The sequence below is a fragment of the Fistularia commersonii genome, chromosome 1, assembly GCF_037954325.1.
Source record: "Fistularia commersonii isolate RoL2024-O1a breed Wild chromosome 1, RoL_Fcom_v1.0, whole genome shotgun sequence".
In the NCBI taxonomy this organism is placed as follows: Eukaryota; Metazoa; Chordata; class Actinopteri; order Syngnathiformes; family Fistulariidae; genus Fistularia; species Fistularia commersonii.
Window position 1 is genome coordinate 3,535,433 of NC_141284.1, and position 18,814 is coordinate 3,554,246.

General features: G+C 51.2%; 1 protein-coding gene across 1 annotated transcript; it reads left to right on the plus strand.

Annotated features, from left to right (window-relative positions):
• The first annotated feature begins 314 nt into the window (after window positions 1-314).
• On the plus strand, window positions 315-18,196 carry LOC147237139 (PH domain leucine-rich repeat-containing protein phosphatase 1-like). The gene is made up of 17 exons (XM_086144519.1): window positions 315-2,144; window positions 6,163-6,359; window positions 6,631-6,756; window positions 7,397-7,545; window positions 9,665-9,811; window positions 11,052-11,279; window positions 11,361-11,563; window positions 11,645-11,705; window positions 12,131-12,226; window positions 12,631-12,786; window positions 12,872-13,072; window positions 13,148-13,310; window positions 14,251-14,381; window positions 14,459-14,572; window positions 15,626-15,820; window positions 16,163-16,406; window positions 16,608-18,196. The coding sequence occupies exons 1-17, from the start codon at window positions 596-598 to the stop codon at window positions 17,727-17,729; spliced, it is 5,082 nt and encodes a 1,693-aa protein (XP_086000645.1). The 5' UTR covers window positions 315-595; the 3' UTR covers window positions 17,730-18,196.
• The last annotated feature ends 618 nt before the right edge of the window (window positions 18,197-18,814 follow it).

The following is an 18,814-nucleotide window of genomic DNA, read 5'->3' on the forward strand; positions in this document are numbered from 1 at the left end:
CACATTAAACTGGAATGTAAAGTATCCATTAATCTTAAGGTTATATGAAATGTGTGATTTGTAAAATCCCAATGCTATAAAATGTGTCTTACCAAGATATATGTTCCAACCCGAATTCAAATAAAGTAGCCTCGTTTAATTTGTTTTTACTTTTATATCTTATTTTAATGAATTTTACCGCTACTTTACACTCGCAGTCGTAAAGGCGCGAACTCGTGGAATGTGCTCCAATTTCCGAGCTTTCATTAAACCGTGAACGCATCATAATTCATATCCAATGAGACCCGCCCTGTCCTACTGACTGACCGTCACTCATCTGTCTGTGCGGCGGCGGTTGCGCCTTCCCCGTACGGACTTCCATGGCGACCGAGTGAGAGGGAAGAAAACCACCCGTTTCGAATCTTCCCTCCCGGCGGGGCCGATTAGCTCCCGTCCGTGGGTTACCGGGCGCGGCACGGAACGGGACAATGTAGGGGGATAACTCAGGGACGAACTACGCAGCACCGTAGCATGCTAGGCTAACACGGGGAACGACCGAGCTAGTTGTGAGCTAACGCGGTGCTAGCACTCACCTGCTAAACTAGCCGCTAACGGGATGGACCGTCCGAGGGAGAGCGACTCCCCGGTAACTTCGCAGCCGCCGCCGGGGGCGCCGGACCCCGGCGGGGCGACGCCGCTGTCCGCCGGGAAGCGACCGTCCATCGGGGAGGATGACAGCGGCGGCGGTGAGGCGAAACTCTTCGGGAAGGGGCTGGCGGCCACCTCCCTTCTCCAGATAGCGATCCGGAACGGAATCTACCAGAACCAGGTCGCCGCCGGCGTCGCGGCCAAAAACGCCGCCCTCCCGGCGGTGAAAGCCGCCAACATCTACAGCCTTTCGTCCGCCACCAGCAGCGCTTCTGTCAACACCCTGCTGGGCAAAAGGCGCCAGCGCCACAAGCGGAACCTGTCGCTCGGTGCTCCGCCAACCGGCGCCTCTCCCGGGGCGTCCCCAGCAGAGGCGGCCGGCCCGGCGCCCTCCGCCTCGCCGCTGAGCACCCTCAGCCTGGATAGGAAGACCTTCCTCCGGCAGAAGCAGACCAAGCAGCTCCAGGCCTCCGACAGGACGTGGGTGAGGTCGGACCCGAGGCGGGGCTGCGTCCACGTCCACGACTGGCTGACGCCCTCCTACCCGCGGCCGGTGCTGTGCACGGCGGACGCCACGGCCCGGGAGGTGGCCGGGAAGCTGGAGGGCAGCAAAGCCGGGGCGGTGGTGAGGATGACCGGCAGAGGTGGCGCCTCTCTCTGCGTCTGCAAGGACAGCAGCGGGCAGGGCGATGGCATGAACGGATCCGGTGAGGGTTCGGACGGCACGGTCCTCAAAGCCCAGGAGGCCGAGGCTCTGCAGTTCTGCAGCAATAAGCAGTGTTACATTGACCCCGGACTGACCTCCGCCTTCTTCCTGGATGATAAATCGGCCAGCAACTCCTCCTCTGAGATCTACCTGAGCGACATCGGCGTAGACCTGAGCCTGACGGCGGCCGACTGCTTCGGGGTCTACTCCGGGTCCGACGTGGAGAGCAGCACCTGCGAGGACTTCAGCTCCGGCGGGCCGAGGAGCGCCGAGCATAGGGACTCGGTCAGCGACGGCCAGGGTCCGGGCACCGACTCCTCGGCCCTGAGCCCCAATTTCGACAGCGCCAACGAGGGCCCCGACCCGTTTGAAAGCTCATCGGACGAGGTGGAGCTCACCTCCTCCCCGGCGCACTCCCCCGCCGCCGACCTCTCCCCCGCCCCTGACCCCTCAGACGCCGCCACCAAAGCCGCACCGGACGACGACGGCGAGGACCCTCGGAAACTCATCGCGCCGCCCTCTAAATGCCCCAGCAGCTCACAGACGCGCCCCCTGACCAGCTCGGGGTCGGTGCAGCCCGAGCAGGAGATCCCAGCGCCGGGCAGAGGGTGGCCGGAGCCCATCGGCGCCGGCCCCACCCCGGCCCTCTATGTCCAGCTGCACGGCGGCACTGCTCGTCGGCTGAGCGACGAGGAGCGGCCACTGCAGATCCTGAACGAGTACCTCAGCGACCTGGGCTTCGAGGACCCATGGAGGGTCCAGGAGGAGGGGATGAACCCGGACATCGGCTGCCTCATCCGATTCTACTTCGGTGAGTTTGCGGGAAAACAAACTAACCACTTAACGGCTCCCAAAACACCTTGTCACGGTCGACCTTCAAGGATGTTCATCGGGACTTAGCAGGAAACACATTTATTTTCACGTTTTTATTCAATTTCTCTATTTATTTATGTCACCTCTCTGCTCATGTCATCTCGGCAGGTGACCATATCACAGCGCTTCGTGGTTATTGATAATCTTGTGATCTGTTAGCCCCCTCAGCCCAGTGTGTCTGTCATCGCTTTGCCGTTGGCGACCTCATTGTGTTTTCCTCGTTCGCCCAGCTAGGGTCGATTGTCCTGGAGGGACAAAACACTGTGAAAACCCTACCACACACACACACACACACACACACAAACACACACGCACTGTGTGTGCAGACACATCTGGAGGTAACCGGTGGTCACGAAAGCCAAAACACCCTAAAAATAATGGGCTGGTTCTGGACTCTGTTTACCTCGTTGTTGTTATTGTTGTCCACCAGCTGAGTTAAGGGGAAGGTAAATAGCCGTGTTCTTTTATGGGTTTCACCCTCCTCAGTGGAGACTGTTCAGATTTAGAGAAGGAACGTGCTTGTTCAAAATTAAAACAGTGTCAGGGGCTCCACGGGTTTCGGAGAGCGGCGGGTTTGTCTCCGAATTCTGTGTCGCTTTCTAAGAAATTCTAAGTGAGCTCCTGCTAACTCTCAGGCAACTTCTTGTTGATCTTGCATGGAATCTTCTTCTCCTTTGGGCTGCCCCCTTCAGGAGTCGCCACACCCAATAACCCAGCACTACATCTTTGTTTTCCCTCCATCCTTAAATCTGTTTGGACCTCCTGCCCGGCACCTACAACCTCAGCGTCCTTCTACCCAGATCTTCCACATCCCTGTCTTCTCTTCAGCGTATCCAAACCAGACACCATCACTGCTCTCGCTCCCCGTCCTCTGCACCTTTTTAATGATCTGCTGCAAGGATCTGCATCTTCATCTCCCCCAGGCCTCTTTTCATTTAACAGCACCGTGGCAGAGCACAAAGCCCTCGCCATCCCTGGCCGGATCGCACTCGCCGTTCTCTACGAAACCGATTCCCAAGTGCCGCGGATGAATAAGCACCGTCGTCGTCTCTTGAATCCACTCTATAAATGGGACGATACAAAGAAGAGAAGGACAAGAAGTGAAGTGAAGCGGGTTGATCATTTCGCGATTAGCATGCTTTGCGTCCAAAGCCGTCGTCCCAACAGCACTCGGCGTCCGGATTTTTCGAGTAGAGTCGCTGATCGGTTTCCACCTTGCGGGCGCTAATTTGCAAAATGGCTTTCCTCTAGCATATTCCCTTCACTGTTTTCCAAATTGCACATCTTTTATTTCATCATTGTCGATTATTCATTTGCTTTCCCGTCCTCATTAATCGTCGCCTCCAGCGGTCCCCAACCTGTTTTGCACCACGGACCGGTTTAATGTCAGGCAATATTTTCATAGAACGGCCTTTAAGGTGTGGCGGATAAATACATATTGATATACAAATGCTCCCGCTTTTTTTTTATCTTTCAAAATACTCCCAAGGCTTTTCTTTTAATGCAGGGTGCATGGTCTCCCACTGGCAAAGCAGTTTCGAAGGCTTCATTGCCTCATCGGAGAGCTAGTCGCCAATTATTATGCAGAGCTGGCTTGGTGCGTGGGAATCACCTGTGGCGATAAATCCGCATTTTAAGTAGGTCTCCCGGTATTGTCTGTTAAATGCACTTTTCTTTTTCTTAGAGGTCATAGACTTCTTCTGTCTCCTCACAGGGCCTTTTCCCCTTTGCTCGGAAACTTTCCAAAGACGTACGTTTTTTTACTCGTTTTGCGAGCTCGTGGGTTTAATATTAGCATTAATGTATCACGTGACCGAGATAAGCATCTCGACACGCGTCAAGAGTGAGTCATAGATGGATATAACTGAGAGAATTCGGTCATTTTTTCAATATAAAAGTCCGATTCAAATAATAAATGAAACGGAACTGGTCTACTCCATTGGCCTTTTATGCACGATGGCCCTAGTGGTCAGTGGGTGTAACTGCACCCTTAACATCACAGGTCTGCGCTACTGTTAGCCCACGCACCTATTAATAGTTTTCTAGGGGTCACCTGGCTAAGGTTTCGCCATGATCAGCCGGTCATCGTTTTTCGGGGAGGGTATTGACAAAGTGTTTGTCATGCACGGCGGGCGGGGGGGGCTTTTATTGCACTACGGTGCCTTGACTCAGCAAAGTCATGTCGTCAAGGATTCTCATCCTCACCGACGCAGAGGCGCGGCCCGCTGTCCAAGGCGACCTCTGCGCAACTCAGATTTCACCTCCCCTGCGATTGGACGTATCCAAGCCGGCTCCCCGCCGCTGCAGAGTCGTGTCGCTCTGCGGTCGTCGGTTTTTATCCCCCAAATGAGCAGATATCAGGTCGCAGCCCGGCCCAACACGGTTCAGGCCACGATGTCACGAAGGAGCCGCTGCCCCGTGCTGGAAGGTCCAGTGGAAAGTGACAGAGGAAGTTGTCTGACGTCAAGTTCCGGCAGGGACACGACAACCTTTTTCATTTATTTTTGAATTAGATAAAAAAGGAAATTGAGGTTATGGTTACTCGGCACAGGGCGGGGTGTCCCCCCATTCATAGGGTAGGAGGAAGGAAAGTGTGTGTGTGTGTGTGCGTGTGTTAAGATCGACATCACCCGAGGAAGGGCGGACCGACACACACAAACACACACAATTCACATTCCACCGCCATGTTTACTTTCAGAAAGACGTGTTTAGGAGACCAGGCGGCTTAGACAGTTTCTTTTAATAACTCCTGTTCACTCATGGAGTAAAACACCAAAAAGTACCACAATACAGCACAGGGTGGGAGGATGAAGTATTACGTTAGAAGGCTTTTTCCTGTTAAACAGTTGCAGCAAAAAAAATCCCAACAGTGTAACATGAGAGGTTGGATTTCTTGTTTTGGGTTATTCATGATGTTATTTATTTTAATAGTATTTAAAAGTAACTGTATTCACTTATGTTTATATCCCTTGCAGAAATACGTTTTTTTGAAATGTTATATCAGGTGATTTTCGATCAATTCTTGGCAGTTTTGTAGTGGATATAACATAAATTTCTTACAAATTTTTCAATCCTATGTTTCCGTTTCCTGATTAGAAAATTACCTGAACAATCGTAAACCCTTTTTAGTCACGAGTCGTCTTCTAAGCGAGGCTGTTACGTTACGAGATAATCTGATTGCAGGATTCACACCAGCTTTCACCATCTTTACCCCACTGCCATGTAAGAACGCATAATGGTAAAAGAAAAAATGAACACCCTGACACTGTATTTTGGATTTTTGTTTTATTATATATTTGTGTGTGTGCGTGTGTGTGTGTTATTTAGGAGTATCTATTGATATTGATAAAACGTTACTTTAAAAATCCAACAAACAAAAATGATGCGCAAGACATAAGACCGAATTTAGAAAAAAAAAGGCAAAGGAGAACTTGTCAAATCATTCTTTTAAAATTGAAAACTTCACTTCTTTCATTATTTATTTTCTAATTTAAAAGTCACTGCAGGATTGTAATGTTTTGTAAATGCTGATTTTATTTTTTTTGTTTTATTCTATTATGGAGTTATAAGGCATCTTAAGTGCCGCAACTCAATATAGACTAATGCATTACACATTTGAAGGTGTGGCTGTGAGGACATACTCAGTTTATGACTGCACACACACACAAACTCACACACACACACACACACACACACACACAAATACAGTTAGTGTGATCCAGCTGACTGGCTCCATGCCCTCATGCCTTGCAGGGGTTAATGTGGACGCTCATGCCTGACTGGCTCCTCTTCCCCTCGCCCTGCAGGCTATTGGTCACGTTTCTCTTACATAACCCGGCAGCCCGTCTCATTCACAAAAAGTCCCGGTGGAATCAACTGTCTGGGGGTGATGCGTGTGAAAGAAAACGTCTCACGCTCATGTGACTAACCTTGGTGTGACGGCGACGTGTCCGCAGGCAAACCCCGGAGCGTCGGCGGCTCGGAGCGGGTGCAGCTGTCCGGCGTGTTCAACGTGCGGAAGGGGAAGCTGGCGCTGCCGGTGACCCGCTGGTCGAAGCGGCAGGTGACTCTGAGCGGGACCTGCCTCGTCGTCTCGTCGGTGAAACACGCACATACGGGAAAGATGCACATCCTGCCGCTCATCGGGGGGAAGGTACCGGCTGTAAACACTGCTTTTCCATCAGGCCCTCTCTGAGCGCGTGCGGCCACCTTTGACCTCTGCTCCCACTTTCAAAATCACTTAAATGATCCCAATCCGGTGAAAATCAGGCCATTTATGAAAATCACGGGGAGCCTATAGCGCCCCCTAGTGTTCCGGAGGACACAATTGTGGCTTCAACAGCAAAGGAGGGGCTCATTTGTTTTTCCACATCATGTGTTTGATCAGATTTAGACCAAAAACTGACGTTTGTTCCTGCGGGCAGGTGGAGGAGGTGAAGAAGCACAGTCACTGTTTGGCCCTCAGCTCAGCGGGGCCCCAGAGCCACACCTACTACATCAACTTCGAGTCTTACACCGAACACCTGCGCTGGCACCGGATCGCCTCCAAGGTGGGCCCGGGTTTCGAGCGGCCGACAACCGGATGACCTGTCAGGTTTGCGGTTTGGCGAGAACGTTCCGGGTTCGAGGCCGACCCCCTCCCTCCCCCAGCGGTCCACAAACATCTCCACATTTTCCGTAGTTGCGAACAAGAGGGTTAATGCTTGGATGTCTCCAAATGTGGCCTTGTGATTGACAGGCTTAAACCCCGCCCTCTCGCCTCAGTGTCAGCTGTGATTGGCTGAGGACCCTCCGCCCTGTGAATGAATGAATGAGTAGAGCTTCACTGATCGCTCGTCAGTATTATAGCTGATCACAATTTATACTAGAAATAGATTAATTACTCAATAAAATATGATTCCACCTCGCAGCGGTTATTAGAGGAAAGCTGCAATAAGCAGCTGATTATGTGCACGTGTTTCCAATTAGTCGCAACATTTTTTTTTTTTAAATTCCTCACCAACTCTTTTCATAATCGATAGATGCACTTTAATCGCATTTTAAGGAAGTAAACGGTCCGTTTGACGAAGCGTTAATCTTAATGTTAAGGGACATTCAGTGGTGTTGCGACTCCTCGGAGCGGGTCACGTCCTCATCCAAGTGTCCTGTTCTCACACACCCCTTCCCCTCTCCTCCCTCCCGCTGTTTCAGATCGCGTCCCAGAGGGTGAACTCGGTCGACCTGTCCTGCTGCAGCCTGGAGGAACTGCCCGCTCAGCTGTTCTACAGCCAGGACCTCACACACCTCAATCTCAAAAACAACTTCATGTCGCCGCACAAAGGTGTTCCAGCACTCACCAGGTTGGGAACACACACACACACACACACACACACACACACAGTCAGTATCTACCTCCCGACGACCCCTGGTGTTTCTAGCCAACATTTGGCCTGGCCCTCATGTTAGCAAGCCATGTTTTCTTAAAAGGAAGCAGCTGATTGGCCGGCTGGGCGAGGGGGTCGGGTTTAATTCTTGTTGCTGTTTGGTCCAGCTGCACTCCAACAAAACAAAAACAGAAAAAAGCGGGGTAGCGCTCAGACAGATAACCAAATGTAAACAGGAAGCAGCTTCAGTTCAGATCAACGTTTCTTTGAATGTTTTTACAACTGCAACGGTCTTCCTCTGTTTGTTTTTTTTTAATTTATTTTTTTATTCCAAACCTTCATGTCACGTAGCATCCACTTGCTCCAGCTGATCCTGGGGGTGGAAAATACTTGTTGACTAGTTTTTCAGCAATTGCAGAAAAAAGAAATAGGGAAATTATGTGTTTGTGTGTGTGTGTGTGTGTGTATGTGTGTGTGTGTGTGTGTGTGTGTGTGTGTGTGTGCTCCTTGGATACAACCAATATCCCAGTCCATCTCGGCCTCAAATCGGGTCAGAGCGGATCAGGATATCCTGTGCAGCCTATCAGCGGTCACACCCTTCATCCCCCCCCAACTGTGTGTGTGTGTGTGTGTGTGTGTGTGTGTGTGTGTGTGTGTGTGTGTGCGCGCGCGCAGTCAGGCTCTGTGGGCTTCGTGCTGAGGCTCCATCCTCTTTATTGTAATATCATCGTTTACCATTCAGTGGTATGAAATGATCACCGTCCTCTCCCCCGTTAGCTTGTCCTACGCATCACATGGAACTCTGCGCTTTCATTGGCTGAGGAGAGCGGTTGTTAACGGGGAAGACTCACGGGGTCGGAACTGAATTCCGGCCGGGGGGGTCACGCCATTCTGACCGTGAAATGTCGTCTCTTGTTAGCGGCTCTTCCGCAGAGATTGACTCCACTGGGATGCCGTGCCAAATATCAGTCAATTTATGAATATGAATGAGTTGGGAGTTGCAACACCACAAGAAACACAGACAGAAACACGTCGTTCTTCTTTGGCGTCTTCTCCCACCACCTCCCACATCCTGCGCTGAAAGCTTGACGTGCGCGTGTGTGTGTGCGTTTGTGTGTACCTGCACCAAGCTATTGTTCTGGGTAAAAACAGGTTTCCCAGGCGGTGTTTTGAGGAATGCGTTTTTCCTCGCGGTGCGACGGCAGCGTTGACACTCCTTCGGAAGGACGTGGGCCGCCGAAGACCCTCCTCCCTCCTCCTCCTCCTCGCTGGAGGAGGCAGGAAACGCTCTGCTCCTACCTGGAACCGCACTGGCATTGTGGCTGCAAGAGGCCCCGGCGGTGAAAACAGCCCGCTTGAAATAGAAGGGCCGTCCTTGAGAGCTACCGTGAACTTCCCGTCCCTCCTCCCCGTTTGTCTACGCCTGCTCGTATTAGCGGCTAAGTTAGCATTGGTGACCGCCATGTGTAGCGCTGAGGGGCTAACACAGGACAGGAGATGGAAGCTACTTCATGTGTAAAATGAAAAGAACAGCATGTTTGTTCAAACTTGCATCTGGAAGTTTTTTTTTATTTGAATTCCCCTTCAACCAGTGTTGTTAATTAATTTATGTTTGAATTATTACTACTATTTATTTTGTATTTGTTAGTTTTTTTAAGCGCACTGATTTTTTTTCTGTAATTTATTAATTACATATTACACGTTAAAGTAAAAGCCTAGTAAAATAAATGACCTGGTTGTATACCGATACATTATTCCACTTCTTAGTGTCTCTGCTGGATCAGCTGGATGATTAGGAATAAAATGGCTTTTCAAATTTTAAAAAATCACAAACACATCTAAATGTTTGCAGCACAAATCGTTAATTTTTTTTTTTTTTTTTTTTTTTTTTTAGTACATTATGTTTTCTGTAATAGAGAAGTCCCAGCCCTAGTATATACCTGTATATTTATGATATGGTTAAAATAAATGACCCGGTTGTATATATCCACTTCTACATGTCTCCTATTGCTGGAGAATTAGCCTGAAGCAACGTGAAAAATAAATTAAAAATACCAAAAAATCTAAATAGCGTCTTCAACCCCCATTCCTGCAGGTTCTGTAAGCTGAGGAGCCTCAGCCTGTCCAATAACAGCCTGTCGGAGTTCCCATCGGCGCTGTGCGACATGGCATTGCTGGCCGAGCTCAACCTGTCCGGGAACCGACTGTCCTCCCTGCCCCCGGAAGTGGGAACCATGCTGAAGTAGGTAGAAGGCTTGCGTAGAGCGGCGGTCTTGTCTAGATCTGCTAAAGAGCTGGGGGAACATGTTCTGCAGCCAACTCCCACCAAACAGTTGTTTTCATCTATTTTTCTTCTCCATATTTTAATTTCTATGTCCCAAACAAGAGATGCAGGACCATTATTAATATGATAATACTGATAATACGAATATTTTTCAAGGTGCTTTACTCAGCATTGAAATGACAAAAAAACAACCCCACCCAAAAAGCGCGACTGTTTTAATTTCATATGAATCTCTAGGTAACGTTTCTTCACAAAGGATTAATGAATGACTAATTACCTGTGTAAGCATTTTTTTATTTAAATAACATCAGTAAATGAAATGAATCTATATCAATTTATTTCGTTATCAGTTTGATAGCTAGTAGTTAAAGTTTAAGATAAGCTATTAATCACTTCATAGCCTTGACTTTGACACTTTATAGTTTTATTTGTATTTCTTACCCCCCCCTTTTTTTTTACTGTTTATACAATTTCCTACTATTATTTATTATTGTTATGTTTTACTTGAAACTGGCACAACAATTTCCGTCGCGATAAATAAAGTTGTTCTTATTCTTATTAAGAAATACATTTAAATTTGCATTAAAATAATAATAATAATTATATTTTTTATTTAAGTTGCCCTACCCAACACTCAAGGACACCATACACACATATGCACAAAATTCTCATTTAAAAGAAACAATAAAAGTGACAAATTGGTCAAATTAAAAGTGACAGCAGTTGACGTCGTAAATGTGCAAATAAATATTTGCACCTGCAGGCACTAATACTGGGATTCACAATAACCTAAGGCAGTGGTTTTTTTTTTTTTGTTTTTGTTTTTTACAAGCACAGCATTTATGATTTATTGTGGGGAGCTTGTAGTATGTGTTATTAAGCATTTTTAAATGGTGTTTAGAGGCTGCAGCCTGGCCCTGAATGCACCATCAGTGTGAGCTCGAGCTCTGGACACGCCGGCAGTGTGATTTGCTGCTTGACGGCTTTACGACCTTTTTATTAGCATCTCTGTGGTAAAAGCGGCTCAGGAATGCGGTTTGAGTTTCACTGCCCCTCTGCCGCGTCACATGACTCACAGCCAATAGGAGGCCAGGAAGACAATCTTACCTTGCGGCTCTTTTATTCATTTTTCTCACGTTGATTTTTAAAGATACTTTAATTGCCACGTGAAGGAGTTTTAACCCCGGTAACCGTCCAGCTTGCAGACGCTGCTCGTGGACGGAAACCTCCTGAGCTCGCTGCCCGCCGAGCTGAGCTCCCTGGAGGCGCTGGCCTTCCTGGGCCTGTCCTTCAACCGCTTCGCCGGCGTCCCCGCCGTCCTGGAGAAGCTCCGAGGCGTGGAGCGCCTCTCCCTGGCGGGAAACCAGCTCTCCGCCCTGGACATCGGGGAACTGCAGTGGCTGCCGGCTCGCCACGTGGACCTCAGGTTAGCGCTCGCCGCTCGCTGCGGAACAACAACAAAATCCCGAACCTCCACCGGTTCTCAGCCGCTCCTCCCTCCCTGCAGGCTCAACCAGCTCCAGCGGGTGGCGCCGGGGGACTCGGAGCAGCTGCTACACGTCCTGCAACTGGACGTGAGAGACGCCGGCCTGCCGGAGCTGGACGTCAGGACCCTCTGCAGGCTGGAGGTCCTGCGCTGCGACAGGAACCGCCTCTCCCAGCTCCGGGTCTGCGGCCACGCCCTCAAGAGCCTCCACGCCGCGCACAACGGTAACGCGCCGCCGCCGCCGCCACCGATCGCACGCCGCCATGTTCACACTCTGCTCACCGGTTGTTTGTGTTTGCTCGCAGAGCTCACGCTGCTGGAGGTGCAGCCCGTGCCCGAGAACCTGAGCGTCCTCGACTTGTCCTGGTGCGTCCCACATGTCCCACAGTGCACGTTTCCACACACGCTGCACTTTACCACACACACACACACAAGTGAACAGTGAACAGTATGCACCGTGCGGTAAATCCGTTACACGCGTTAACATTAGACAACATTGGTTGGAGCACACGTGACCGTGTAAGAGGGACGTAAACAGGAGCTGCACGCATTTTAGTGCACGAGGTGGGGAGTGCACGTTAGGATATGCATCATGACATGCCTAACTGGACACACAGTACCCTGTACTACAAAGTATATGTTATGGTATGTGCACGTTGCGGTACTTTTGAACGTGCACTTTTTCACTTCTGCACTCATTGCGAGCCTCACCACTGCGGGTGTTTCTCTAGCACGGTGTGTGACTGTGTGCGCGTGTGTGCGTGTGTGTGTGTGTGTCTTCATCCCCGCAGGAACCAGCTGGTGAACATCCCTGACTGGGTGTGTGACTGCAGCGGGCTGGAGGTCCTCGATGTGGAGCACAACCATGTGACTGAGCTGCCGACACGGTCAGACATGAGCACAAACACACACACACACAAATGTGGCAGGGAATGGGACGGAAATGTGTTATGAACAACTTCACATTATCTGGTGTGTGTGTCTGTGTGTGTGTCTGTGTCCTTTAGTGTTGAGTAGGGTGCCTTAAATAAGATTTTTTTCTTATTATATAACTGATTAGCATAACAACAAGGATCACTAATTTTGTTCAGGGTTCTAAGTTCTTAAAGGATTCCAGTTTCTAAAAATCTAATTTTGTGTAATAAAGTTATAATTACATAACGATGAGCCGCGCAACACGCTTTCTTGAAAAGAATTTTACATTTGTTTTTTTGTTTTGCATGAATAGAGCGAAGAAAACATTGCAACCAAAGCGTAAACGACAACATATACCTCAACATGTATGTTTCAGGCTGCTGTGCGGCGGCGGGCCGAGGAGGCTGCGAGCGGGCTGGAACGCTGTGGTCCGTGTGGCGGAGAGGCTGGAGAGATCCCAGCTGGAGGTCCTGGACCTGCAGCGCAACCACCTGACGGAGCTGCCGCACAACCTCTTCATCAAGGCCCAGGGGTGAGCCGTTTGCGTCCCATTACGCCGCTATTGCGACGCGTCACGGCGCCCTTTCGAAATAACCACCCCGCTCTTTTCGCTCCAGCCTGCGACACCTGAACGTGTCGGGCAACAGGCTGGAGAGCCTCCCCGCCGCCGGCCTGTCGGAGGAGAGCGCCAGCGGCCTGCAGGAGCTCTACGCCGCCAACAACGCCCTGACGGACAAATGCGTGCCCCTGCTGGCGGGTCACGTCCGCCTGAGGGTGCTGCACCTGGCCTACAACCAGCTGCAGACCTTCACCGCCAGGTCAGGACCCGTAGGAAGTGCAAACAAATGACAAATTCTAGAGTATTATCAGAAAATAAAGTGGATTTCTTCCAGCAAACTGGCCCGTCTGGAGCAGCTGGAGGAGCTGGACCTGAGCGGGAACCGTCTCCGGGCCGTTCCCACCACCATCCTCAGCTGCCAGCGCCTGCACACGCTCTCCGCCCACTCCAACTGCATCAACGCGTTCCCGGAGGTCCTGCAGCTGCCCGAGATAAAGGTCTGTCCCCTTGTGTGTGTGTGTGTGTGTATGTGTGTTCGTGCATGTCCGTGTGTGTGTGTGTGTCTCATCGCCGTGAATCTTGGACCCGCTGCATTCACGGACCGTCATCTCATTTCGCCGCTGTCAACCGCGATTACAAGCACACTCGCCGCTTCGCTAGCTGGTGCGCAGAGCTAGCAATTTTTCCTCTCCGTCCGTCTCCCATAAAAACCCGACCAGGAGGTGTTTCTCATGATGTGCAACTTCTCTATATTTAAACGTCCATGTTGGCTTTTTTTATGAGGTACACATCAGGAGACAGGTCTTATTTTTGTCGTTGTTGTTCTGATGTCTTTTTAAAAGAAAAGCTTCAGGCAGCCAATGAGGGATGGGGTTTTCAGGTTTTATTTATTTTCTTACTTTCTTTATTTTTTATTTTTTTAGAATGTATATATTGTGTAAAACAGAAGAGCTTAGTTGTCGGGGTTTCCTCCGGGGTGAGCTGGAAAACAAGCGACGCCTCAGTTCCTCCCGACCTCTGCTCGGGTCGGCCGCCGTCAGGTCTGCCCTCGGGCGCCACTTATCATCCCAGTGCATCCGTGTGTGTAGAATAGTTTTAAAAAAAAAAAAAATGTAAAAAAATCCGCAAGAGTTGCGTTCATTAGACAGCGGATGCATTGTGAGCGCGAAAGGAATGCGGAAAGACGGGAAAAAAAAATCAGATTAGCCTGAGGGCGAAGAACCAGCCGCTGCCACATTGTGCAACCACGTGCTACCGGATGAGTTAGCACGGTTAGCCCAGGCAAGCTAGCATCTGGTGGTGTTCCACGCTGTACCAACAGGGGGCGCCGCACGGGGTTAGCATATTGTGCTAACAATATTGTGCTAATAATATGCTAACACCCCTCCTGGGTGGAAGTGGTAAGTTCCTGCTACTAAAGCAGAGCGTCGTCCCCAGAGCGTGGACTTGAGCTGCAACGAGCTGACGGAGCTGACGCTTCCCGAGTCCCTGCCCCCGAAGCTGCAAGAGCTGGACCTGACGGGGAACCCCCGCCTCAACCTGGACCACCGGAGCCTGGAGCTCCTCAAGTAAGAGAACCCACGCAGCGGGAAGCGACGCAGATCCCGAGGTTCTGACCCCTAACGCCCACCCGCTCTCTCCGCAGCAACATCCGCTGCTTCCGGGTCGACCCGTCTCCGTCGGCGCCGTCGGCGAGCGATGGTCACGGCGCTCCCGCCGTCTGGAGCCACGGCTACACCGAGGCCTCCGGCGCCGGCAAGTCAGTGTCTCCGAGATATCCGTCCATAGGTCCCCTAGCTAAACGCCACATCAGGAAACATACGTACAGTGGAACCTTGACTTACGAGTGGAAAGCCGTTAGTTTATTCCAAGGCAGACGGACGTTTATGAGGATTTGGTGCATTTGAGTCATTCAAACCCCCGAGGACGGTTTGATCATTTTAAAAAGGGAGCGTTCACGACGTCTCTAAATGGTGTTTAGCCACAAAGTGAGCGTGTTACATTTAGCGACACATTATAGCATTAAGTGTGCAGCCAGTAAGTGATTGTGGACGAAATGGAAAACACCCCCAACCGCCGTCGCTGGCCTCTTCAGCCCATCTCCAAGTTTTATTTTATTTTTTTAATTATTTATTCATAAAATATACTGCTCAAAAAAATAAAGGGAACACTTGAACAACACAATGTAACTCCAAGTCAATCACACTTCTGTGAAATCATAGTGTCCACTCAGGAAGCAACACAGATTCATTTTGACTTGTTTTAAGGACATTACATCAAAGTTGGATCAGCCTGGAGTTTGTTTTTACACTTTAATTTTGAGTGCGATTCCTAATCAGACCCCCATGGGTTGATACAATTGATTTCCATTGATCATTTTTGTGTGATTTTGTTGTCAGCACATTCAACTGTGTAAAGAGCAAAGTATTTCATAAGAATATTTCATTCATTTAGATCTAGGATGTGTTTTTTAAGTGTTCCCTTTATGTTTTTTGAGCAGTGTATATTTTTCTTATTTGAAATCAGGTAACAAAAAACATTGGGCCGGAAGAAATGAATGCCATTTCAAATCATTTTGATAAGGAAATGTAATAATAATTGAGCAAATCAAGCTATGAGCTGGGTCACAGAATCAAACTAAACTCATAAGTCAAGGTATTACTGGATGTTGTAAATCAAGTAAATAAATTCACACCATAAAGAAGGGAAATTATCTTGATATTTTTTGATCAGAATAGATAAATTCTCACTGGGAATGAAAAAAGGAAGTACTTCCTGTGTTGCTGAAGGTCCTCCTGTTCCTCTCCTCCAGACCGTGCGTTGCCGCTCTGGCCCAGGACAGCTTCTGCGGCGGCCGCGAGGCCCTTTACGGCGTCTTCGACGGCGACAGGAACTCGGAGGTGCCGTACCTGCTGCAGTGCACCATGGGCGACGTGCTGGCCGAAGAGCTGCAGAGGAGCCGGCGCCACGGCGACCACATGACCAACACCTTCCTCACCATGCAGAGGTAGATGTGGCTGCAGCGCCCCCTGGAGGAGAGCGGAGGCACAACACCTCTGCTCCCTTTAAGGGTCAAAAGTCTTGACAGATTAATATCATATCACATCAAATATCAATTTTTTTTTCTAAACTCCAGAAATGCTCATTTTTTTATTTTGTGTGATAATCTGCTATAAAAGCATTATTGTTGCTCATCCGGAAATCTCTGAAAAAATCATCAAAAACCAGGAACTAATTCCATAAAAAAACAAAAATGTAGAAAAACTCCATCAATCACAAGAAGATCCAGAAAAAAAGATAAGAATAGTACAAATATATTATTAATAAGTGTAATCCCGTCTCCCTGCAGGAAGTTGGGCACGGCTGGCCAGAGGTTGGGCGGCGCGGCGGCACTCTGCCACATCAGGCACGACCCGGTGGCGCCCGGCGGCGGCGAGCACGGCGGCTGCCTCACCCTGACGGCCGCCAACGTGGGCCGCTGCCAGGCGGTGCTGTGCCGCGACGGACGCGCCGTGCAGCTGTCGGCCGTGCACACCGTCGGGGAGGAGGAGGAGCGGCGGAGGGTCCGAGGCCACCACGCCATCATCACTGAGGTAACGGAAGGGGGCGGAGGCGGGGTTACACTGCATTCAAAACACAAAGTTACTATTATTATTATTATTATTATTATTGTCATAATTTAAGATGAAAAAAAATTAATTAATTGTATTTAATATTTACTGTCAAAGTATTTTAAAAAAAATTTTATTCTATATTTTAATTTATTATTAATAAATGTGATCCTTTTTCTGCAGGATAATAAGGTTAGCGGCGTCACCGACTCCACCCGAATGATGGGCTACTCCTTCCTGTGTCCGGCGGTGACGCCCCGACCTCACGTCTCCACGGTGACGCTCACCCCGCAGGACGAGTTCTTCGTCCTGGGCAGCCGGGGCCTGTGGGACCTGCTTTCCCCCGGCGAGGCGGCGGAGGCGGTCCGGAACGTGCCGGACGCTCTGGCCGCCGCCAAGAAACTGGTGACTCTGGCGCAGAGCGCCGGCTGCTCGGACAGCCTGAGCGCCGTGGTGGTGCAGCTCAGCATCACCGAGGACTGCTGCTGCTTCTGCGAGCCGCCGCCGCCGCCCCCCAGCCCGGGCCCGGGGACGCACGCCGCCGCTCACCCCTTTGCGGACGGCATCCCGCTGCCGCCCGTCTCCTCGGGAACGGCGAGCGAGCTGAGCAGCGAGTTCAGCACGTCTGAGATGAGCAGCGAGGTGGGCTCCACCGCGTCCTCGGAGGAGCCGCCGCCGCAGGCGGAGCCTCTGGCGCCCGCAGTAAGCCTGCAGGGCCGCGCCGGCGTGCGGCGGCCCGCCTGCGGGGGCGGGGCCTTCCAGAGGCAGTTCTCTGGCGCGCTCTCCGACAACGGACTGGACAGCGAGGACGAGGAACCCATCGCCGGCGTATTCTCCAACGGCAGCCGCGTGGAAGTGGAGGCGGATGTCCACTGCCTGCACGCCCGCGACCGCCCCGCCTCCCAGACGCGCCCCCGCACCCCACCCGCCGCCCCGCCCTCCGTCCCCCGGGGTCACGACCTCCTCCCGTCCTCGCCGGCTCCGCCCCCCACGTCCTCCCCATCCTCCCCCTGCCTCGGTGGCGGCTCACGCTCCGGCGCCCCGGGCCGCCGCACCCGCGCCAACGGCTCGGTGGCCCGCCACGGGAGGAGCCAGGACCTGATCGAAGAGGCGGGGGACGCCCCGGTGCGGCGCCAGGGCGGCTACTTCACCGCCCCCGCGCAGCCCGACCCCGACGACCAGCTGGTCGTCCCCCCGGAGCTGGAGGAGGAGGTGCGGCAGATCATCCAGCAGCAGCGGCAGGAGCAGCAGCTGCAGACGCACGGCTTCCAGAAGCCCGCGGACTACTTCCTCACGCCGCTCTGACCTCCGGCTCGCTCACGCGCTTCCTCTTCCTGGACTGGGGTCGTCGCAGTCAACCCTTTTCTCTCCCCAAAGTAGATTCACAGCCAGTTTCAGCTCAAAGCGCAGCTTTGAATTCGGGGGCCGAGGGTTGTTTTTAAAATACCCCTCACCCCCTCTTTTGACTGATTCCAGGTGAGACGGCGCTCCGAGGCCTCTCCCGTTCCCGCCGCTCCGCCCGTCCGGGGTCCGGGCCCCTCCTCCTCCGTCTGATACTGTAAAGTGACCGGGTCACTGACGCGCAATAATGTTCTCTGAGAGAAAAGAAGATTATTCCAGAAGGCTGTTGTTCTCCGTGTCTGTACCCGGGGTGGGGGTGGGGGTTTTGGGGTGGGGGTCAGGGCAGAGTCCGGCCTGGAGCTGCAGCGGTGAGTCGAGCAGGTCAAACCGCCTAACAGAGCTACTTTTGCTATCAATAAATTAAAGTTTTCAGAATAACTGCATCGGGAGACCTGGAGATTTTGTTTTCGAACGCACAGACTGACGGACTGAGAGCACACACACTCAAGACAGACACACACCACAGCATACATTAACAGACACACTTGATACACACATAGAGACTGACATATACACAAAGGTGCACGATCACACACACACTCCCTCATGGGTGCACACCTGGTTCCATTTACGGTTGTGGAGTCTCAGTGACGAGGTGTCTTTTCCTTATCAAATACTTATTTAATCGTTATAAATGTGGGGTTTCAAGCCACGGATGAGAGAAAAGTCCAAAAACTGAAGATCTAAATTCAGACAAACCTCAGTTTATCTTTTCCACAGACAAGAGTCACACTCCTACAAGATGTGGGGGTGAACGACTCGACGCCCGGCGGGAAAAAAAAAAAAAAACGGCGTGCGCTTCTGCACAGAAGCGGCATTATGAGGCGTTCGGGACAGTGGGTGAATTCAGAGGGGTCGCGTCACCCTTCTGCAGAGCGTCCTCTGTCCAGTTGTGAGGTCACAGCTGGCAGGAGTCCTCGCCGCCGCCGCTGCTGCCGCCTGTGGGCCTTTTTTACGACTACCTTCCTGTTTGGAAACGGTCGTGTCTC

Bases quoted from the DNA above. Each gene is read 5' to 3' on its own strand.
- LOC147237139 (XM_086144519.1), top strand. From the start codon at position 596: ATGGACCGTCCGAGGGAGAGCGACTCCCCGGTAACTTCGCAGCCGCCG. The intron at 6,360-6,630 runs GTACCGGCTGTA...TCCTGCGGGCAG, and splicing joins TGCCGCTCATCGGGGGGAAG to GTGGAGGAGGTGAAGAAGCA. The intron at 16,407-16,607 runs GTAACGGAAGGG...CTTTTTCTGCAG, and splicing joins ACCACGCCATCATCACTGAG to GATAATAAGGTTAGCGGCGT.